The sequence below is a fragment of the Chionomys nivalis genome, chromosome 6 (assembly GCF_950005125.1).
Source record: "Chionomys nivalis chromosome 6, mChiNiv1.1, whole genome shotgun sequence".
NCBI lineage: Eukaryota > Metazoa > Chordata > Mammalia > Rodentia > Cricetidae > Chionomys > Chionomys nivalis.
The window spans coordinates 91,426,905-91,451,532 of record NC_080091.1 but is presented as its reverse complement, the minus strand read 5'-3'; the positions used below and the strand labels follow the sequence as shown (position 1 = coordinate 91,451,532).

The window sequence follows — 24,628 nt, the reverse complement described above, 5'->3', positions numbered from 1 at the left end:
TGTAGGAAGATGGATTTTCTGTGCCTATTCATTTCCTACTTTCTGGGTCCTGTTGAATTCATTGACGTTGCTCTCTTGCCCAGTTTTACACAGAAGCTGCTGTCCTAAAGTCAGCAACGACCTTGGCAATGTCAGGCTCGGTCATCAGTGTTTGGTTTGGTTTTCCCCGTTCCTCACTGACATCCCTCGAATACTCTGCCCTTTGTCTCTGTCCTAGAACAGGAAGCATCTCCGTCCTCTCCCCTTACACTGCACTCAGTTCCTTCCTGGTTTTATAGAGAGGAGTGAATTTTAATACAAGCCATAGGCTGCTTACTGTCAGAGTCACGTTCTGCTCACTACGTCAGCCATCTGTACCAATCGTCCCTTATAGCTCATGCTCGTGTGAAAGGGAAAATTCTGGGATTATTCCTCATCGTTCATTTGCACAATATCAGTTTACAGGAAAGTGTCAGTTCTGCTTTCGCAATGTGTCCTTTCTGCTTATTTTTAATACATTCTAACAACATTTATGTTTGTTGTGTTGAGGCTTGAGCCTAAAGCCTCATTTATGTTAAGGAATGCCTCATTTTACTTTTTATTTGGAGACAAGGTCTTAAGCTGCTAACCTATGTTTACCTTAAACTTCTAATCCCCTGTCTCTGTCTCCCAAGTAAGTAAAACCATAAGTTCTACTCCCTGACCCAAACCCCATCATTCTTTCTGGATATTCACCATAACCTGTGATGCCTGGATTGCTTCCATTGTCTTTCTTCTTGAGAATTCTTTCAACTCAAACCCAGAAGAATTCGTGTGTGTGTGTGTGTGTGTGTGTGTGTGTGTGTGTGTGTGTGTGTGGAGATGGCATAACACCCCTGCTCAACCCTAGTCCTTGTTTCTCCATATGTAGAAATTCCCAATATATCCCTTTTCTCAGACTCCTGCTTCTGCTCCAGTTTCAATGGACGTTATGTTTTTTTTTTTATTTCTCCTGTTTAATCCTCAGGATTCTTGAATATCTTTTTCATACTGTAAAAGTCAGTTTTTCCCAGGCCTCTGCCCTGGTGTTCCCTTCAGCAGGAATGTTTCTCATCCGCTGGTGATGTCTTTTAATCTCTCATTATATTCAGGCCTCTGAGAGGCGTCCCACACGGCCTTACCCTTCAACCTGCATGTCCTTTCACCGTGCAGAGTTGTCTTACTCACTCCACACACTGATATGCAGACGGCACGAGGTGTCATGTATGTAAACTCATCTCAATGATGAGGCAGTCTTTGGAGATTTGACATGTTCGGTAAATATTTGCAGCATGAACTGTTGAAGGTATGTTTATGGCCTCTTGTTAAATTTTCCAGCAGAGATATTCAGGAAGCTCTGAGTTCAATCTTTAATACAAAATAAGAAGTAATTGGGTTGTATTTTGTTAATTTAGAATGTCTTCTATGCCCATAAACTGAGTAATTTACCCAGAATTTGGCTTCCGACTGGAGTATGTCTGAAAAGCCTCTCTAGTCCCTGCTGTGACTTGGGAGCCAGTAATGCCAGAGCATGAGCTTCTAGCTCAGCATCAAAACCCAAGAGTTCCTGGGGGACCAAATATCAAAATAATCCATAATGGGGAGAAAAGAATACAGACACTGACTTCTTTTATGTGTTGAAAAATTATCCATCCCCATAATACAATGGTAAATACCCACAATTCTCTTGTGCTGATCATTATGTATACTTGAAATACAATCAGACAAATGAGAAAATTGAAAGAAGATTTCTTCTTTATGCCAATAATAAAAATGGGTTCATTTAGGATGCACCTCTAATTTAAATGCATTGTTGTTTTAAAAGAAGATAGTAAGGTATTTTGCATTGACCATTTATTTTTAGACATTGGTTTTGACTGCATTTTTGAGGATAAAAATCATAATATTTTGTCTTCTACCCCAAACCACTCAATAAATGTTTTTGGCATGGACTGATGAAATACTTTAGAATGTAGCCCAGAAATTAAACTAGAAATTCAAAATAACCTTATCAGAGATTAATTTATGCCAATTCAAGTTACCAATCATTAAGGAACATGTGACTGCTTCCAAGTGTCTTCCTTTTAGAAAAGAATCATTTCAAATCATTAGTTCCTTCAACTGTGTGAAATGCTATTAACATTGTAGAATTTTATTTTCTGTGTAATTGTTTGTAGACAATGCTTTCACGAACATGGACTTTAGTGTTTGTAGTGAAAACCACATAATGAAAGACCCAGTCTTCTAAGCAGATTACAGAGGGTGTGTAACACAAAGACACGGAATATGTTATTGAAAGGCGAACAATATGGACTATTGTCTGAGCAAAAAGACTTTGAGCAAGGTGGACTGAGGACAATACCAGAACTCGCCACTCTACTGAGCAAACCCGAATCCTCTGTCTAGCAGTCTAGACTTATTTAGTCTTGAGTTTTACACACCGACAGGAAACCTTTCTAAAAAGAAACATTCGACAGAAGGATTGTTTGATTCTTGTTTGCTTGCACCCTATCTTTCCTGTGATTGAGACGTATAAATTCCTGTACTGCATTGCAGTGGCTTTAGACGTTGAGCCTACGGACCCCCATCTGGAATGGAAAGGGAAGAATCACGCAGAAGTGCCAGGCCTGAACAGACCTGAGACAAGGGACATCCTGTGTACTACTGTTTGGACGCTTCTTCCAGGCATTGCCTCTCAAACATTGTTAGGGGGACCTTGGGAGGGGGTGCTAAATGTATAAATCACAGCAATGAGTGCTGAGCTGGTTGGTAAGGTAAAATCCTTTACCTTCTTTACAATCATTATTGAGCGAGTAGATTCATCCCTCTAGGCTGGGTTTTCCATTAGTCCCTCCACGAAACACTGCTCAATAACCTTCACCTTGCCTCACCGCAAACTTTATCATAACGATCAAACATAGGGTAATGTTTTCTGGATGAACAATTTGCTCTCTTTGGGAAACTGTCATGAAGAATGAATTTTCCCTTTTTACTCTTATGTGTATTTATAGATTTGTATGCTTGGTCACTTTTAATGAAAAAAAAGGAAAGTAAGAAGTTGTGGGTTGAAGTCAGACTAGGCAGCCAGGCATAGTTGAACAAGCTTGGAATCTGAGGCAGGGGGATTGAGTGTACCAGGATCATTTGGACTACTCAGGAAGAAACCTCTATGTATCTCCCTCTCAAATAAAATTTAAAAAAAAGAAATTAAAATAATTAGAAAATAGAATAAGAGTCATTGCAAAGGCAAGAAAGAGCTTTTCATTTCTGTTTTCCCTAAGTAAAATAAAAAACTAATAATGGGGCTGTCTGCCTTTCAAGTTCTTTATTAATTGAATGAGCAAAATGTATTGTTCACAGAAATATGCAGGCCACTCCTCAACACCGTTCAGACACTGCCAGGGGAACCATGACAGGTTCGGTGAACTCCACCAAGCTGTCATTCACATCCTTAAATTCAATAAGACGTGTGAGATAATAGTGTAGACAAAATTAATCTCTTAGACAAAGTTACAATTGGATCATTTGTTGATTAATCTGAAAAATTTGTAACCTTGACCTACTTCCCAATGCTTTGTTCATTGTTATCCTATTGGCTATCCCTGAACTGTGGCCACGACACTAGGGTCTGCCAATGGGAGCAGAGGCCTTTCTGGAATGAACGAATCTCAAGCACAAGCACGCCACTCAACCTGCTTTCTCTAGGCTGAGAAGGAGGCCATCTCTTACTTCTTATTTACTCTGTGGTACAACCTGACCATGCCTCCAGTTTCTTTCAGAGGGGTCAGAAGGAAATCTTGGAAGCCCTTGATAGCTCTGGCAGTGTGGGAAAACAAAGCAGAGCGAACAACATGCATTACCAAAAGGAAAGTCCAACAGAGTCTAGGTTTCAATTGGCTTTATGAGAAGGGAAGCGTACTTCCATAAGACATACAAATCACAAATGTGTTGACGTGATTCCACCTGGGAAGTCAATAGATGCCAAAGTTCTCCAACTCGTGCTCTTTCCAACAGACACATTTAAAATAAGAGAAAAAAGGAACTGAAAGACCATGAGAAAGGACACGGGAATGGACTGATTGGTTCTGATCCACATTAGATACCATTGAGAGCACAGTGTACCTACCAGGTGACTGACAACAGGCCTCACCTCTGAGACTATGCAAAGAAATCAGACATACATGGTTTTGGCTTCCAGGATGACAAGAAACTACATGAGAATATATAAGTATGTGTATGTGCATGTGCGCTCTAGATACATTTCATAAACACTGATCTAGGACAATTCTCTTCATTGGGTGTGGTTTTGGAGTCCAATCATGCAGAATAACAAGAAGAGGCAAGGCAGGTGGCACTGCAAGATGGACATGGCAAGGTGGACCAGTGATGGCATACACGGGCTAGGAAGTTTGTTCCTGCTGGGATATACTGGCCATTGGTCCCATTGATCAAAAATTAAATAAACAGGGGTTCACATTTAAAAAAAGCCTTTCATTTTGCTTTGACCAAAGAAATGAGTTGAAGTGAACTAACAATTAAAGACATGTTTGGGTGCCCAGAGAAATAGAATTGATATTTAATCACAAGGAAAATAACTGATTTTGTTATTTACATTACAAATTTTTAGATTCTTTAGTCTTTCTTTCAAATAAGACTGCCTTATCCAACGATAAGTGTAGAAAATGTTGGTCTCTTGTATTTAAAATGCGTGTGTGTGTCTGTGAGGGTGGGAACATTGCCATGCTGGGAGGGGTTTTTCTTTAGACCCAGAGAAGCTGGGATCAGAATTCCCCCAAACATTTTCCCTCCTGTCTCTGAACCATGGAGATTATCTCTTTCAGCAAAACCAGTTGATTTCTTCCAGGCACAGATTCTTACTTGCTAAGAAAATGAAACAGAAATAGATTCTGTATAACCCGGACTATACAATAAATATTTAAGAGCTCTAAAATTATATTTATTCATTTTCACTTACAGATCATGAATGGATTTATGTATTTTCATGCCTCCCATTTATTCTGTGATCATGACCAAGTTTCTCACTTTCTGGTCAGTTGTTGTCAGTGTCTGTAGACAACACTTGTTCTGATAGCGATAGCAGACTGTGTGAAGCCATCAATCGAATAAGCTTCCTCCAACTACTGGGGTTTGGCCAAATCCTGGCACAGCGGCAGGACACAGACCCAGGCAGTTCTAACACTGGATTCTGAGGGATGAGGGACTATTTTCAATCTTTATTGAACAAGAAACAATTGTACTATAATGTATCCCATTGGAAAAATGAGTACACTCACCCACCAAATACACCCTAAAATAGCCAAGAAATCAAGAACATGGCAGCAATCCAGTTCTTCCAGTTCAGGGGTACACACCTGTCCTTTCTACAGAATGCCACGGAACACAGCAGGGACCACTGTCTAACCAGCTGCCCATGGAAGCACAGATGCTCCAGTCCTTAAAATGCCAACTTCCTGTTTTTATGAGAACACTCGTAGCTCCTTCAGTTCTCCCACAGACACAGTCCAGGTCTCCTTGGACAGTTTTCTGCCCCCAAATAAGAACACCCTTGGGAGTAATAGGTGGCCACATCAAATAAATATTTGGTTTTCCAGTTGCTTGTTTTTTTTTCCCCTCAGAATACCCAATGAAGAGCACAGTGCAGACCGCGAAATTTCTCGGAGTATAACCATGCCCAAGAGCGAGAATAACAGGGTCCGACGGTGAAGGGGAAACTCCCAACACGGTGGCCTTTTCTGTTGTTCCGCCTTCCATCTCTCCTTCCATCCGCTAAAACCAATCCTGCACGGAATCCAGGATTCCGGTCCCCATCTCCACTTGGATGGGCTTTTGAAAACCAAGGGATTTGTTTCGTCTTTTCTTCTCAGTGGGGGAATCTCTGCATAAGGGTCCTCAGCTGGACAAGGCCATACACCAACAGACAGACAGGAGCACCCAGGCCAGCTTGAGGAGCTGGGAGGTGATCTGTTTTGCCTGCTTTCCTCTACCTCTCCTGCCCTTCTGCTGGAAACCCTGCCAGTCTTGTGCCCCATGGAATGCCCTTCGAGACTTGCTTCTTCGAAGCCCACTGTCCATTCTTTACATTAATCTGGTGTCATACAGACTGGAGGGGTGCATATCACAGGCATAAAAGCAAAATTCAGAGCAAGAGGAGCAGAATAGGGATACAGATACATATTTTAAAAGGACAAAAGATGGCAGAGGGGAAAATGAGAGACGTTGTCAAAATTCGTCGGCATTTATAAAGATCATCAACATTCACCAAAAAGCATGGGGAAAGGACAGAGACTGAGATACCTTTATTCCAGGGGATGAGCTGTAAGTGAGCTCTCAAGACAGCTAGTTCCCTCCCTCCACCCTCCTTTTCAGTACCACATCTTGCAAAGAAATGTGCTGTGGGAAGCAATCCCAGGAAGAGCCACCCTACAGTGTGGTGTGCCTGTGTGCACAAGTGTGTTTGGGCAGATGAGTTCCTAACTGACTCTATTGCTTGAGAGGATAAGGGCTTCCCTGGTGTTGTATGTAAGGCAGTTTGCAGAGCTCCGATGCTGCTGTTTACTCTGTATACTTGGGGGTTTCCCCTTTGGCCAGGCCTGTCACATTCACCTCCTCGCACGTTTCACTTCCTCTCCGGGTGAAATATCACCACAGGGGTGAGCACCAAAATGGCCAGAGTGCAAAGAGCTGTGGTGGATGCTTCACTCGGGGAAGGAAGAAGGGAAGTGGGACCTGGTGCCTGTTATTGCTCAGAAACCGCACCGGCATTGCCCGGTATATAACCACGATGGTTGGTAGTGCCTCCAAGAGTGCTCAGGTAGGATCTTCCCTGAATTTCAGCTAAGGTCAGATGATTTTGCTAAACATGTTAATGTTTCATGGCTGTAAGACAAAGTCTTTTCTAATGCTAGCTAGTAGGAGCTGCGTTGGCACGGAATTATTGCTCTCATAGATCTATGGCAATACAAAAGTCAGGTTATCAGCCCTTCTCAAATTACACATATCTATGAAAATAAATCAGTAAGTATGAGACACCAGTCATATCAAGGAGTCTGGGAAGCCCCATGAGGGACAACCCCTCTGAGGGACAATCGTTTCCATGTAGATACTATAGACGCCGTCCTGAAGACCACCCTGGTTTTGGGGGTCCCATTTTGTTTCATTCTAGTCTAGTCCAGGAAAGGAAACAAAAATATTGGCAGGGATGACTCTGGGAAGCAGCCCACACGTGGGAGACATACTTCACAATCTCGAATTACTCCAGGCAGGGCTACCTTCTCTGAAGGAGATCACACGGAGGTAATTCCACCGTTTCAGGCAAAGGCTTTTACCATTGGGTGTGTGCACAATGATGCCGCCTCTCTGCCTTCCCCTTTCTCCAGAAGCTTTATCTTTTGACATCATTTTAAAATGACAAATGGTGTCTAATCTTTAAAACATGGGTTTTTGGTGTCTCCCAGTATCTGGGTAGCAATTTCCTTTCACCCACAGTCTATACTGCAGCAATATAGAGCATGGTCTAGCCTGTGCTCAAGTCCCTGCTATTTATCCATCACCAAAGAATGCACCTTTAACTCACACAGTCCTCCTGAAGGCCAAGCTCTTTAACACCCGGAAGCTACTGCTCCCTCCCTCCCCCCACACTGTACGTAAGCATCACATATGTTCTTTCTACAAATTGGTATACAGGTGCCATTTAATCGGTTCAGATTCGGAAGCTACATCTTGAAGGGTCTGAGTTCACTCTCCCATGTCCCTCCCCCTTTACATATTTTCTTATAAGACATACAGCTTAATCAATTAACAAACTAAACAGCTTATATACTGGCAATATATTACAGATGGATTGATGTCAGATTGATCACATGGAATGGACCAGGTGGTACCCCAGTGCACGGTGTCTTGGTAGGAGCCCTGAGGACACTGACAGGAGCATCTCTAAGAAGTGCCGTAAGAATACAGACACATGCAGATCTGTATCTACACCCATCTGACTAGGCCAAGAGGAGCAGGTAGATGCAAGATAGAGACACACACATGCTGGATGGGGCCACTGCACACCTTGTCATGCCATTTGAAGGGCCGTTCCGGGTTGCTGGTTCTGCAGCCACTTAAATTACACTTTAGGGAAAGGCTTCTCTAATTGTGTCTGGTTTGTTCTGTGTGGTAAGCACTGTTGGAAGGAGACCGAAGCGAGAGCTACTAGAAGTTAAGTATACATTTCGGCTTAGCTGTGATACAGAACTTTGGAGAAGCAGGCAGAAAGATTTATCCTAATTCCAGGTTGGATCTCTCTCTTGCTATTTTCTTGATATCGCGTGTGTGCGTCTTTGCATGTGTGAGAGTGTCTTTGTGTAAGCATATGTGTGGGCGAACCGTGTGTGTGTGTGTGTGTGTGTGTGTGCGTGTGTGGGCGAACCGTGTGTGTGTGTGTGTGTGTGTGTGTGTGTGTGCATGTGTGCTGTGTTCTATCCCGTCATCTCCTGAAGAACGCTGGGTTTCGCAGGCAGGCGGCTAGTCACCTGCAACAACCCAACGGTCCTGCCGAGGCTTCCAGGCTGCTGTCAGTGTCGGATGCGAGGGTCTGGTCGGTGGACATGGAGGAGATGTCGTTGACAGACGAGGATGGAGGGAGACTCTCACTGCTGTTCACTGCTGCACCTGTGCTGAGAAAATGAAGACCAACATGACTAAATCTGGAACTAGACCCTTGTAAGTGCTAGTCAGAACGCAGGGATGGGTTCACACAAGAAGACACAACTTCTCTATGCCACGAACCCTCACGTAACTTGTTAGTATCCAAGCATTTATCTATACTGGCCTGACCTTGGGGTGTACGTCCTCAGCTGTAGCCACTTTTAATTGTTACCTTTTAAGGGCCCTGCCCTCTCTCTCTCTCTCTCTCTCTCTCTCTCTCTCTCTCTCTCTCCTGTTCCCAGAGGCCAGTCTCCTCTCTCCTCTCTCCTTTTCCCATTCACTTTCCCCCAATTAAAAACAAACCCCTCCACCTGAGCTCTGTCGCATGGCGTGTCTTTCTCCTGTTGCTTTTTCTAAACTACAACAGAACTGACACCTGAAACTGAAAACTGAGTTAGATGGTGAAAATCAGACCGAACAATTCAGAATCCCCATCACAGGCCACATTTATCCACAGGCTAATGGTTATCAAATTCCACTCCAAGTTAGGAATCACCAGTCGCTCTGCCCCAACCCTAAATTCCACAGCGCTGTCATATAACAGAGCTTGCTTAAAGCCAAGGCATTTGCATCCTTAGTTAGGACCACGGAGACTGTAGGCATCCAGGGACAGAAAGTCACTAAGTTATGGAGATGAGAGAAGCATAAAGTCTTTTAATAGAGCAGCCTGATCCCGATGTTCCTCATGAAGAAGCAAAAGAAACACAAGCGCTGGTCCTAGCCCAGAAACAGGTGAAGGTGAAGCCCAGTGACCTGGACTTTTTAATGACTACAGCTGTAGGAAAATGAAAGTATTTAAAACCGAGTATTAATTAGTTAATCATTAAATATAATACCAAAACGCAAAGCCATGTAGAAAAGCTTGGGCTATAGCGGTGGGTTAACAGCAGTTGGTGCTCTTTCGGAGAGGCCAGGTTCTATTCCCAGCACCCACACAATGGCTCACAAATGTCTGTAACTTCACTTCCAGGAGATCCAGCACTCTCTTTTGGCTTCTGCAGGCACCAGACTCACAAGTGGTACACAGATATTCATGCAGGCAAAACACTCATAAGCTAAACTTTAAAAAGAATAATCATTTAAATTAATGAATGCAGCCGGGCGGTGGTGGTGCACGCCTTTAATTCCAGCACTCAGGAGGCAGAGGCAGGCGGATCTCTGGGAGTTCGAGGCCAGCCTGGTCTACAAGAGCTAGTTCCAGGACAAGAACCAAAAGCTACGGAGATATCCAAAAAAAAAAAAAAAAAAAAAAAAGAAAAGAAAAGAAAACATTTTTATCCAGCTATGAGACTCTGGAACTCTGGGAAGGCACTTAGAACAGTGAAGCAAAGATGAGCCAAAGGACCCGGAAAGCAAAATTAAACCACAGCAACCTGAAAAGAGCCAGTTTCCTGCCTTCCCCGTTTCTAAGTTCTTGATGCCTAGGTGGTGTGTTAACGAAGTGTGTGCTTTGTAGAAGAGGTTGCTGTTCAAATCTGTAGTTTAACCAACCTGTAAGAACGAAAACTTCCCACTGAAATGTTACACTGGAGAAGCAATTGTGTGAAGGATCTATGTGGTGAGATTTTATAGCTAAAGTGAGGGACAAATGAATTGTCACACAGACTTGGAAAGCAAGACAAACTCAAGAGGAGGAAGCGTTTTAAGGATGTGCTCCAACAGCAGATATTTTATGGGAAAATGCCATAAAAATGTAAAAGTAACTAGAGGGCATTTCAAACCTTTACCCCCACACAACTTCTTACACTTGCATACATTTACAGCTTTATTTGATTGTAAAATGCTTATATAAACTATGAGGAATACATTAAAGAAAACTCAGTGTGCACCAATACCCAAGTTAATGACTAAATTTATTTATTTAGTTATTTAGTTATTATTTTTTTTGTTTTTGTTTTTCAAGGCAAGATTTCTTTGTGTAACAGCCCTACCTGTCCTGGAACTAGATCTGTAGAGCAGGCTAACCTCGAACTCGCAGAGAGACCCACCTGCCTCTGCCTCCCAGGTGCTGCTGGGATTAAAGGTGTGCACCACCACCGCCAGGCTGACTAAGCTCTTCTTGTATTCCCTAGTGTTCCTCACTATTAATATCCCTACCTGTGATCATCCTCTCCGTATACCTTTGTACCTTGATAGTTTCATATACAGAAACTCTGTATATGTAACATGCCTTTTAAATTCTTTTAAAAAAATGCTCATATTCCTAATCTTAAAAGTTGCCAGTTTCCTGTAAATAATTACTACCTTTACCAAAGTGGTGTATAAAGTTATTTACCTGGCTTCAGTTTGTTCCAATATTGCCTAGTTACAACTCTCATAGAAATGGTGCAGAGGTAGGCTAGCCCCTCACACTGCTAGCAGTCAGCCCGGGACCCCACAATGGAGCTGCCTTTACATCCTGCCCTAGAACTCCACCAGCTGCGTTTACATCCTGCATTTACATCAGCTCAGTATTTTCCTGTTCCTTCAGAAGGTGCTAATCTCTAAAACCCTGGTGCCTCTGGGATGCTCCTCTCAGGAGGATCATCTTCATGGCTGGAATGAAAACAGCGCACAATACTCTGATAAGTGCAGCTTGGATTACAGATTTAACAGAAAGGGTCTGCTTTTCCATGCTGTCCATTTGTGTCTGGGACGATGTAACTTTGTTATGTTTGACTTTCAAATCAACAGAGCACAGTTTATACACAGATTTTTACTGCAGAGTTGAAACATGTTTATATCTCCCCACAATCATTTTATAAAGCTATAACTCATGTATCAGATATGTTATAAACTTGATTTGCACAATTCAGTGTTTTTAAATGAATTCTGAGTTGTACAGCATGCACACTCAAATGTGCAGCATTTTAATCACCCTGAAGGAAGTCTTACATTCAATTTCTCCACCGTCCATCAAATGTGTGTGCGCACACACGTGCACCCCGGTGTGAGAAAATACACATGTGAATGTGTGTACATACATGTTTGCATGTACACATGAAGGCCACTGAACAACTTCAGGTGTCATGCCCCAGGCACTGTCCACCTCTTGCTTTTTGAGGCAGAGTCTCTCCTTGGCCTGGAGCTTACTAAGTAGGCCTGACCGGCAGGCCAACAAGTCCTAAAGATTCTCCTTCCTCTCCAGGAATGGGTTCACAAGCATGTACCAGTGTCCAGCTTTTCCCCGGGGCTTGGGAGATAGAATGGAGATCATCACAGGCTGAACTGTCCCTGCAGGACTCTGCAGCTTTTGTCCTCCATGGTTTTGTGCATTCTGAACACTTCATATACACAGAAGCATACAGTGTGAACATTACTGGCTTCTGTCCCATACTGCTTAGAGCAAAATACATCTTCAGAGAGGAAGCTTTAATGGCATGCCAGCATTCTGTGCCTTTATAGTGGGATAACAGCCATCGCCCCACACATCACACTCTGTTTACTTACTTCCTGGTTGATGTGCATTTGCTAAATACTGGGTTATGAATCATGCTGTCACAATGCTGTCATGAGCATTCATATGGACACTTTGTATGGCTATGTTTTCATAGTCCTTGGGTACTGAGAGACACTCTGTGAGTTCTATTGATTTGATTCTATTTGAGGAAGCACGGAACTGTTTCTGAAAGTGAGTACAGCAGCCTACCTTCCTATAGGCAGCTTTGGCGAATTTGCCCCTCACACCTTCCCTGGCATGTATCAGCTTTCTTGATTACAGACACTGAGTCCTTGTAAATTGAATACCACTGTGGATGGTTTGCATTGCCCAGCAGCTAAGCATTTGAAATACCTTTGCATGCACTTGGTGGTCACTTATATACCTTCTTTGGAGAAAAATCTGCTTGTATGCTTTGATCAATTAAAAATTGCTTCATTTTCTTTTTATTATTGGGCCATAAAAGCATTTCATCCTTGGGAACAAGTCCTTCTCAGAGGTGTGATTGGCAAATGGCATTCTTATTATGGATTACCTTTTCTCTTGTGATTCCCATCACACACAATAACGTCAGATTTGCTCTTTCTGTTCCTGAACTTGTGTTGTTCATTCTAAAAGGCATTCCCTAACCTAAGATGGTGAATATTTGCTCTCATAATTTCATTTACAAGTTTTCCATTTTGGTTTTTACACTGAGTTTCCATGACTCATTTTGAACTCCCGTCAACACGTGTTCTGAGGCAGAGATCCATCTTCATCCTTTGGTAGGTGGGTCTCTGTTTGTTGCAGCACCATTTACTCTAAAGGTGTTTTCCCCTCTAAAACTGTCAGGGTACCCTTGTGAAATGTTAACCAATCATCTTCTGTAGTGGAGATTTACTGCTGTACTCTCAGTTCTGTCATTGATCTGTAGTTGGGCTGCCATGGAAATCATCAAAGCCCTAGGAAGTAGGATATGTTTCTAGAAACTGCAGCTTCCTACAGAAAATATGATGGTGGTGAGGCCATCAGGCATAGAGTATCTTAGCAAGCGGAGACTGATGTGGGATTTCCCTCTGTATGCTGTGATTACCCTGGATAAATAAAGAACTGCTGTGAGCCTATAGCAGAGCTATAGGGAAACAGAGCTAGACAGGGAAAACTAAGCTGAATGCTTGGAGAAAGAAAGTAGAGTCAAGAGAGAAGCCATGTAGCCCCACAGGAGACAGACAGATGGAACTTTACCCAGTAAGCTACAGCCACGTGGTGATACACAGATTAATAGAAATGGGTTAAATTAAAATGTAACATTTAGACAATAAGAAGCTAGAGCTAATGGGCCAACCAGTGATTTAATTAATACAATTTCTGTGTGATTATTTCGGGGCCAAGCGGCCAGGAACTATCTAGTGGCCTTATTACTACAGGAGACTCCAGTTGGCTTTGGCTACGTCACAGCCTTCTCTGAACGGTATACTAGCAGCCTGCTAGACATCTAGTAGCTCCATAGTAATAAAACAGAGACAGAAACTGGCTAGTAGTTCAGGGTAGAGGACCCCAAAGGTGAACAGATTTTTCCCCTTGTATAACAGCCCAAATGTCCTTGCCTCAGGCCAAGTCTTCTATTCTGTTCCGGTCAAATGCCAAATGAGAGGCCTCATTTTCTCCTTACCTCTCTTACCCTAAACAAGGGCCTCTTTCTGGGAGTCATAACTGAAACTGAGAGGTACATGGACCTTCTGAGTGAGAACGGCACAGACCAGTTCATCCTCCTCCATATCTTCACCCAATAAAACTTTAGGATGAATAAACTATCCTTGCTACTTTGTAACCCGTGTGGCCCTTTATTCCATTCTTGAATCAAATAAAAGAACTTGGAAATACCTGGAAAGATTCCAACCACTGGCAACCTGGTCAGACCCTAATCACCAGCAACAATGGGAGTGGAAACAGCCTGGCCCCAAAGCCCTGAAATCTGGCTCCAGGGAAAAGTCTTTTCTTCAAGTTTGGGAAAGTGGGGCTCACAGCTAAATCTCCTTATATGTATTTCCTTGCTTTAATTTAATCTTTTCTATGAATTAGAAAATTCATTGTAACTCATAGACAAACTGAAAGATAGACTGAGAATTTCTCCTCAGTTTTGGGCAAAAATTCAAATAAACTCGTGCATGTGAGCGTGTGTGTGTGTGTGTGCCTTATATGCACCTTAGTAGGTGCTAGACCCATTTTAATACCTTGTACCTAAGGGGTTCAGTAGCAGTCATAGATTGCGATGTCAGTTTTATCGTAAACTTAGCTGGATTTGGAATCCTCCAGACGACATGCCTCTACCCCATCTTTAAGGGTGTTTCTAGGTAGGCTTAACTGTAGAAGGTATACCTTCCCTAAATGTGGGTGACCCCATCTCGTGTCCTAGGGTCCCAGACTAAATGCAGTGAAAACAGAGGAAGCTAACTGAGCTTCGGCCATCACCTCCCTGTGCTCCTGGAATACGAGTATCCTGGCCAGCTGCCTCACCCTCCCACCACACCAACGTGCCTTCCCTCCTTGGCTTCCTTCCTGCTGTGAGGGACTGTGTCCCCTCAAACTATGGTCTAGAACAAGCCCTTCCTTATGAAATGTGCCTTTGTCGGCACATCTCAGCAATGAGAAAAGTAGTGAATACTGTCTTTAGTAGTATGACTTTGTTAGTATGCAAATCAGAAAAATGCGAATTTTCCAACTGTATTCTCTCAGGATTATTTAGGCTATTCCATTTGAATCTTAAGATAACTTTTGAAACTTCTGGAAAAAAAACCCACTGATTTTTTTTTAGCTGACTGTCCAGTAAACCACCCTGGGGAAGACCAGCCTTACCAATCCAAGAAAGTGGAGAGTGACAGAATGCCTTCCATCTATTTAGGTCACCTTAACTTTTCCACTATTAATAGTTTCCCAAGTGCAAAGTTTGCACTTCATTTACTGAAGTTATAGCTAGATGTTTTTTCTTCGTTTAAATTGATTTGTTGTCTGTTCATGGCTAGTGTACAGAAACACATCTAATTTCTTTGTATAAAAACCTCAATACTAGTGGGCTGGAAATTAAGCAGATTAAGTGATGAAGATATCAGGATGTGGACTAGCCAGTGGTACCCTGGTGCAAAATCTTAGTAAGTCTTAAAGCCAATTCTCAGCATCCCTTTGTACCTGCCTTTCTATCACCTTGGTTTCTTGAGATTAGTTACAGGGAGAATATGTATGTCATATTAATAAATGTCACTAATCACCTTCCTTAGAGATGGATGCTGGTCACTAATGATACCATTCCAGTGAGATGAATGAGTTTGCCTTTGTGTGTGTCCTCTACTGAGCTACAGTGAACATCTCCTGGCTGGACAGCAGACCCTCTGGCTGTGAGATGTTTACAAGTAGCCAATAAATGGACTTTGTAAAGCTTAAAACCAAACTCAAGTAAAAGGCATAAGAACAAGGACTTTGGCTCACGTTAATGTATTACCAAGGAGTTTTTGAAACTCTATTAAACAGAATTGAGCTATATCACACCTGTTTACAGTGTCCTTCTTTCGGGCACATCCCAGCACATGACAAACACCCCCTTCTCCTGCACCACTCAGGAGGACTCAGTAGAGAGACACAATTTTTAAATTGTCATCAGTACAGTATTATAATTTCTCAATGAAATGGGGCTTAAATGAGTCAAAGATATTAATAGTGTTACAAATTAGGATTATTAGCTACTTGCAGCTTTAATTGGAAAAAACTGATTTCATGGAATAAAATAATTAATGGAAATTTTTTTGGCCTGAAGTTATCTATTCATTGGTCACTGCTTTTAAAATGGGAATTATTTTCTTGATAACATCTTCCCAATCACAAGTGAAAACGTAAATACAAAGAGGAAGAACTAGAGGGAAGAATAATTATTGAGGGACAGAGTTTCCAGTAGCTGCAAGATCTTGAACCTCAGGTTATTTGAGCTTGAATTTTTTTTTAATCAATCTTAGTAGTCTGACCACTGCCTGACGGGAGTTGGGGAGGGGGGCTGTGCTCCCAGGATGGAGAAGACTGAGCACCTGAGAAGTAAGAACCAAACACTCAGAACACCTGGGACGCTTCGTCTTTGACGAACGACTGAAAAACCTCTACCTGTTCGACAAAGCATCCTTCCCTCTTTGCGAGTCAGTTACCCACTTAGGGCAGCTCACTTCTCAGGAGGAAGAGGGATGCTGGTGCACACAACCTCCTGCATGTGTTACAGTGTTAGTATTGTGTAACATCTGCTTCCAGGGAAAAATGGATGCCTGCTCCTGCTTTCCCTTGGCAGGCATTACAAATCAATTCAGGAAGCAAATGGTGCTGCTACTGAAAGCAGATAGCTCTGCAGGGAAAATCAGATAGCAGAAGGGGGTACAATTATTTAGGGATATATCTGAAGTTTAGATGAATTTTCATTGATATATGATGATTCCGTCAATAAATTTCAGACCTATAAATTATTTTTTGAGTGTGCACTTAACTTCCTACCTACATTTTTAAATCATCACTATATGATTGTAACTACTTTGTTACTGAAGAGGTACATTAACTTATTCCTTATATAAGATTCTTTGTGTTTTCAAAGATGAGTATTTATTAAAAAGAAACTATATGATAAAAGTATTTCATCCTGGCTTCTTACAAAGCAAAATGTTATGCACACACATGTACATGCCTGCACGTGCAGGTACACATGCATGTGCAGTAAATACACACATGCAGTGACATACAGATAAAAAGTTAACAGTTTGCCCTCTGGGGGGAATCACTATGATTTGTGGGTTCTGCCAGCTTCCATGCTGTAAATCTTCCCTTGTTAGCTTCAAGCTGCCAATCTGAGATCAATAAATTCTCATTAGAGAAGAGATGTACAGGGTTGTTCACACAAGCTGGTAGAAGCAGCTGCAGCTGCTATCCAGTCTCTATGTGACACACGCAAATAGATGATACATGAATGTGTCATGTAAGATAGAATGCATATAATTAACAAAATATTTTTACTCTAAAATTATTCAGTATAATGTCTAATACTGCTACTTGAGCTATAGATAGCTTGCTAATGATAGAGAACATGTAAAATTGGGCAATTCTTGATTGGTTCAGGTAGTTGGAATGGTTAAAAAGGGTCTTAACTTTCTCACAAGGTTAACTTAATGGTTTTCTTGAAAAATAACTATTCAGACACTATACTACTCAGGCCCACATAAAGGTTTATGGAAGTACATTTTCCAAAACAAATGAGCCAAACTATCACCTTTAAAACCAGAAAGCCTTATCTGAAAAATGGGGAAAATGCCCTAATTACTAATGCCTGCATTAGTAACTCAGCTCACCCATTTTCAGAAAATTAACAGGGCATATAAATATGTATAATTGTGATGTAAGAACATTCTTAATTGCATACTCCATTAACTCAACAATCCTGTCTTGAGTTCTGTCTTTGAAGTGTGTGTGTGTGTGTGTGTGTGTGTGTGTGTGGACACACACCCAGAAAAAGAGAGAATGACAGACAGACAGACACACACACACACACACACACACAGAGAGAGAGAGAGAGAGAGAACTAAATGCCAATTTTCCACATAATAAATATTTACTGAGATAGAGCGCTTAGACCCTGTATGGTCACAAAGATAAGTACATACAGTTGTCTCAATGAACTCTTAATTAATAAAAGATAATAAGAAAAGTGTCCATGTTTGCAGCACAAGATTTAGTAGAAAAGGCAGGAAGTTCTTATCTGGGGAAATCATGAAAGCTCTCTTTGGACAGGGTGATGTGGAAGAAAATAAGTTGAAGCGAAGAAGACTGAAACCAGTTCTGCAAACCCATGTCCACCCGGCCTGAGATGTGAGAGTCTCCCTCGCAACATATTGCCGTGTGGAAACGTGTCACGGTGATTGTAACTCTACAGGATCCTTTCCACCTCAACAAGGGACACCTCAGGACTGTTAATTCTTCCTGTGAGTTCTTCCCTAAGCAGCCGACAGAGCATGTGTCCAAGAAACAGCTTCTGTAGATTCTGTCAGCCCAGTCCCAGAGCGACTAAGGAGAGACAGAAAGGGATTGTGACCGTGGCCTTTATCTCTTCACCAGTAAAGATGGCCAGTCTTTACTGAGAAATTGGATAGATTTAGAATAACCTGGATATTGAGGTACACCTCTTGGTGTAGCTGTAAGGGTGTTTTGATTGCTGTTGGTTTCTTTGTCAGGACTGCATGCGTAAGGAAGATAGCCAGAATATAAGTATTTCCGTCCCATGGACTGGGGCTTAGGAAAGAATAAAAGGGAAAGCAGAGGAGAGCAGAGAGTGTGGGCACCCCTTTTCTCGGCTCCCCAGCTGCTGTGATCTGGGTCCTCATGCTGAACAGAACATTGAGATGGTGAGTTATCACTCCTGTTCTCTGCTCCCCAGCTGCTGAGCCCCGTTCCCTGCTCCACAACTGCTTGGTATCCCATTCCTTGTTCCCAGCCACTGTGGCACGGATCCTCATGCTGGACTGAACACTCTGAGATGAGTTAATGCTCCTTTCTCTGCTCCCCAGCTTCTGGATACCCTGTTCTCTGCTCCCCAGTTGCTAGGAACCTGACTGTGTGGTTAGGCTAGTGGAACTGGTTGGCCAGAGGCATTTGTAAGTGTCTGGAGACCCAGCCTGAAGAACACAAAGAGCATTGTAAGCAGGGAAGATGGGATGTTGACAGAAATGCTGGAAATAAATCTGCTTTCTTATGGCACATGGGCTCTGTCAGAATTTTGACTTGGGGCTATTGGAGTCATGGGCTCACAAATAATTTGTCTATAATTTTGCCTGTGTCCTGAGACTATGAATGAAAACTGAAAAGTAATTAATTAATTTAGCTAACCTAATGCCAAGATAAGCTGGCCTTCAGGCTGTGGCATGGCTCTTGCTGGATGCTTAACCTTAAAGTGATAATCAGGGGGAAATAGTGGAGCAGGAATATTTTAACTATGTGTAGTCTGGCCAGAAAAGAAGTGAGCTGAAACTTGTAAATAGTTTTTAAAAACAAACACAGTGAAAGGGAGCCAAATACTTTGAATTTGCTTGAGAAATGCAGAAAATGGTCAGACCCCCATGTATCCCAGGATCTAGAGCACTGGTTCTCAACCTGTGGGTCGAGACCACCATAGGGTCAAATGACTTTTTCATAGGGGTCATCTAAGACCATCAGAAAACACAGAAACTTGCATCACGATTCCTAACATTAGCAAAATTGCAGTTATGAAGTAGCCATGAAGACAATTCATGATTGGGGGTCACAGCCTGAGGAACTGTATTAAAGGGTCACAGCATTAGGAAAATTGAGAACCACTGTTCTATAGAATTGTAAATTCACTCGATGGCTTTCCCTGGAGAAAGGGTACATCTGGTGCTCAGCTCACACAGGGCCAACCAGGGAAGTGTCTTTCCAGAAATCAGAAGTGCTCGGTAGGTCCACAGAGCCCCAAATGTGTTCCAGATGTCACCAGACCATAGTATCGTCCTGAGGGTGCTAATATTTTAGGTAAGTAGAATTCAGGAATTAAGGTGTCATAACGGTTTCCACTAATATTTTGAAGAAAGGCCAGAGAGGTAGGGTGATACACAGCACAGAGAGGTAATACATGAAGTTGTGAAGGTGAAGCCTGGGCTGAAATAGAGACCCTGCGAAACTGGAGATGCCAGGAATATAGAACATTTGCTGAGTAGGAGAGTCTTCCCCAGCGAAGAGCACACCAATTGGGCATTCAATACCAAATAGTCAGCCCTGAACATGTACATAAAAGTTACATGATATAGACCGAGATGTTTATATTTGGGAATATGTATGTACACACCATACCCCCATACATGTATGTATACATGTAAGCATGCAATAACAATGAAACAAAGGCCACGGGTTTGAAAGAGAGCAGGAAGGGATATATAGCAGGCTTGGGGGAGGCAGGGGAAGGGAGGGATACTGTAATTATAATATAATCTCAGAAATAAAAGCGTTATTTAAAAAAACAACACTCTTGCTTATTATAATTAGAATTCCCAGAATGAATGCATGGTTTCAAAAGAGAAAGATAAATGCAACATAAAGCGTAGTCTGTCATATGACATCTCTGTTCCCAGACTCTGTAAGCAGTTTTGTCTGTGACTACGCCCTCCAAGGCCAGGAAAACACACAGTACTGGGTTTGTGGTCATTCACAGAGAGCGAGTACCTGAAGGGGAGGGCTGTCCTTTTACCACGCCGTTTTTAGTCTTTTCTTCTGAGTTCATTACTTCCTTGTAGATAAGTTCTGTAAGAAACAGTTGCCTGTGTTATTCTAACAGAAAAGCAAAGACTTCCTTAGTCTATAAACAGATGCACTGACTAAAGACAATTAACATTTCTGTGGCATTGAATAGAATATTAAATCACTGGGGACTTTCAATCTTCCATTTCTATAATTCCTTGCACTGAGCACGAAGCTTAGCTAAAGCAGGTCCTTGATACAGCAGATAAGCAAATAAATAAATACATTACTGTTTTCTGAACTGACCTCGATGGCTCCTGAGTACAATGATTTAAATAACGTTGCTGGCTTGTTTCTTGAATGGCTTTTTCAGGACTGGGGTTCATACCCAGGGCCTTGTGTGTGCTAGGAAATTACCCTCCCCCGGACTGTGTTCCCAACCAGTGCCTTCACTTTGGGATGCTCTTGTTTCCTTTTATAGTAACTTCTTCCGTGCAAATCCTATGAGCTTTACATCATAATCAGTCCCTACAGCTTCCGTTTCTAATATTATCTTCCTTCCAGACTTACACCTTGGACTTGTAAACCCAAGCACAACAGAAACCTAAGAATTAAAAATCATCTTGTTCATCCCCAGACTGGCAGCCAATTTCTTGTCTTAGCCTGGAGAGCTCTAGTTCTTTCTGTCGCCAGACTTAGCTGAAAATCATTCAGGCCACCCAGCCTTTCCTGCAATGGTTTATGCACCACCATCCTCCACAGACACATGTTTCTCTAGTTTAGCAGACGCCCTGTTCACATTGGCTATATCTTCTCACTTGCTACCCCGTAAGCCCCAATGATGCCACCCTTCTTACCCACCATCTGCCCTCAGTTTCTCCCTGATGCCACTCATGGGCTTGTTTTCCATGCTCATCATCACGGTCCTGTGACCAGTGGCATCTCTTCCTAAGACCCTCTGCCTCTTTCTAACATTGCTTTCTCCTTGTGTCCTCCATCTGGTATTTTCCTTTTCCCAGCTTGTGCAATGAGTTCTTTAAAAGTCATTCAAAATTTCCTTTCTCTTTTGTTCCTGCTCATTTTACTTTGACCCTTAGACACCATCTGCATTCAGATTCCTTAAATTCATTCTTCTCTGTGGTTGATTAAATTAGTTCAACAGTTCTTTGTAGGTCTAACTCTTTTTTCTCTATTGTGTCTCTCTCAGGATAAGTTTGAAGCTATGCATGTGCTTGGAGAAGTTTCACTGAAAAAATGAAATGATAGATTCACCGATTTGCTTTTATTTAGATGAAAAAAATGAGCCTCCTGGGTTCACATATATTCTACTTAAACTCTCAAATCTGGTAAATTTTGTAAATTAATTTATGTATTAACAATTTTTAATTTTTAAAACTTGAAGTACATTTCAAACTTATTTTTAGATTATGTTTTGTGTATTTGGGAGACGGGGGACATAGTCAGAGAACTTACGGAAGTTAGTTCTCTCCTTCCTCATGTGGTCCAGAGATTAAATGAGGATTTTCAGGATTAGCAGTCTCTCCACTGATCCATCACTCGAGCTACCAAACTTAATTTAAATCTAATATACAAACATAGGAGCTCAATTTTTAAATATTAAATGAAGTTTGACCTCATGACAAACACTTTGGCAATCAATACTATTTTGCAAAGGTGTACATGATTAAGTTCTTTTTAGTCTACATCAAATAGAATGTTTCTATTAACATAAAAGACAGATAAACTTTAGGTAATTTCAAAGTATTTTCTTTTTCACTCATTTATGAGACTAAACTCAGACATAGTATATACTGGGCAGACACCGGTGGAGCTCCAGCACTGGCCCAGTTACAGCCACCACAACATCACTTTTTAACCAAGTGCTGTGCAAGAGGAAGGTGCAGGGACTTTCTCTGTATGGACTAACAGGATGCTCTCTGTATTCTGACTTCCAGGGAAGCAAAGTGTACATAGTAACACAGCGCAGTTCTCACCTTTCCATTCTTCAATGGTGTGCTCCCGCTCGTCCAGCTGTTTGTCGTATATCTGAGGAGGAGGCTGCGGGACAAGAAAAGACAGTTTCTATGACAACCAATCCAATCACGACAGTGCTCTCAAAGTGATTTGTGGACAATGCCTTGCCACTCATTGATTTTGGTGGCGACCATACCCTGATATAAGTTTTGGGGAATTAGAGAAGCCCAACAATTCAATTTTCTCCAAAATCTTGTGGAAGATTCACTAACATCTTGCTCACTCATAAGACAGCAGAACTCACACCTGAAAATCTTACTTCCTGCCCTCTTCGTCTCTAATCCCTACAGAGAGACAAGTGGCTGGATGGGATATTTGCTTGCAAAGACCCAGAATCAGTGTTCTCTGCTCACACAGCTGGTACTGCTCCCCCAGAGTGAGAGACCTTTTTCAACTTCAACATATTCTAGAGACTGTCCTATGCTGCTCAGTAAAACATAGCACAAGTTCCCACTGCAAAGCAAGATTTGAATGAAATTAACCTTTGGTTTTTCTTGAGACATTATAGCATGCTTCAGACAGAGCCTAGCACTCTCTGTATAAAATGGTTCTACTCATTCCCCTTCAGGCAGAAGAAGTTTCTTGGTTAATAGAGAAATATAGAAAGGGGGCCACCTAAACCCCCAGAGTGGCCCCTGGGTTGCTCTCTGAGGTGCCTTCAGTCTGACAAGATGCAGCTACCATTTATCTAGTATGGAGGTCAGTACGACAGGCAGTTTCCACAGTCACACATTTCCTAGGATGGTGGTTTCCATATAAACTGTCTGGCCTCTTGTTCCTGATATGTGGACTTGGGGAAATCTGCTATATAAACAAACTAGAAAGCTCCAGCTTAGGTGACATGGCACAGAGGGCAAACGAGTCTGTCAAGCGCATCAGCATAAGGTGGAGGGAAGTAAGCAAGGGGAAACACGGTATCCAGCCCTGACCAGTACAGGCAGGAGCTACAGAGTTTCTGTTACCATGGGAGGAAGCAAACTAGAATCCATTCTTGTCCAGTGGGCTAAAGGCAATAGTGTTTGGGAAACTCAAAAGTGTTACAGAATCAGAGGATCTCCCACCTATCAGAACATGGATCCAAACAAACAGACAAACAGACAAACAAATAAAAGGTGTCCTTACAAGGAAGACCTTCTTGAAGATTTTCTCACACATTCTTGCTTCTGTGCAAGATTCATTGGCCCAGAAGCCACCACCAGAGCTGTGTGGCCCTTGTTGTTCAGACACGGCCAACAAAGTAGCGCTACCCAGTGGTCATCACACTGACGGTGAAACAAAGGAGGCCTTGGCTCTGCGCCACTCAACCCAAAGGAGAACCCTGAACACGGACTGCAAGGTCAAGGACCTAGAGCATCGAGCGCTGCAATGAGACCTAACCTAGGAAGGACCCTCTCCTTCAAACCATAAAGGACTTCTTTTTTTTTTTTTTTTTTTTAAGTTTTTCGAGACAGGGTTTCTCTGTGGTTTTGGAGCCTGTCCTGGAACTAGCTCTTGTAGACCAGGCTGGTCTCGAACTCACAGAGATCCACCTGCCTCTGCCTCCCAAGTGCTGGGATTAAAGGCGTGCGCCACCACCGCCCGGCCATAAAGGACTTCTAAAGGAATACATTGGTTTTCTAGAAAGAAAAATGGATAAAACTGGAGCTATTTTTCAATATTTACGAAACTGTTCTAAACTAAGTGAAGCGGAGTGTGGACTGGAAGAGATATTTTGCGGTGTGGCAGACGGTCTTCTGTCCATCCTGAGAACGTGAGAGGCGTACTAAGCCTGCAAGAACGCATGCTCAAACATTTGGAACCCCGAAACTCTGAGCTTTCCTGACTTCTTGGTGCTCTCACGAAAGACCAAGTTCAGGATGCTGTGTGATTGGCTTCCCTGCAGAGGAGATTTTTCCATTCACGTCTCCAAACTGAACATGACTTAAAACGATAGTTCCTGCCAAGGTTCGTAAATGTCATTTCCTGCAGCAAAGCTATTTTCAGGAGGCTTTTCTGGGAGCTTCGGCATGCAGATGTCCCTGGTGTCCAAAGCACAAAGCACACATACTCTAACCACAGAATACAAAGGCAAGTGAAGGCTAAGTCCACGATTTTTGCTTTCAGTGAGCCAAGAGGGATGCTTTAAGCTCCTTTGTGTTTGTGGCTACCACCCTAACATACATGTCCTCTGGTTTTTTTGTTTTTGTTTGTTTTTTGTTTTTAAATAAGTTTGGGTTTTTGTTTTGC

General features: G+C 42.3%; 1 protein-coding gene across 4 annotated transcripts in view; it reads right to left on the bottom strand.

Moving 5' to 3' along the window:
• Positions 1-1,966: 1,966 nt before the first annotated feature.
• Mapk10 (mitogen-activated protein kinase 10) overlaps positions 1,967-24,628 on the bottom strand; it is a 272,339-nt gene continuing 249,677 nt past the window's right edge. For 3 of the 4 annotated variants that reach the window (XM_057771353.1, XM_057771355.1, XM_057771354.1), the window contains 3 exons: positions 22,363-22,426; positions 20,354-20,431; positions 1,968-8,673 (listed from right to left, as the gene is read on the bottom strand). In XM_057771353.1, the coding sequence (XP_057627336.1) occupies positions 8,531-8,673; positions 20,354-20,431; positions 22,363-22,426 (285 nt within the window). In that variant the 3' untranslated portion in view covers positions 1,968-8,530. Of the gene's footprint in view, positions 8,679-20,353; positions 20,432-22,362; positions 22,427-24,628 lie in introns of all 4 variants that reach the window. The other variant, XM_057771356.1, reaches the window with a different exon arrangement.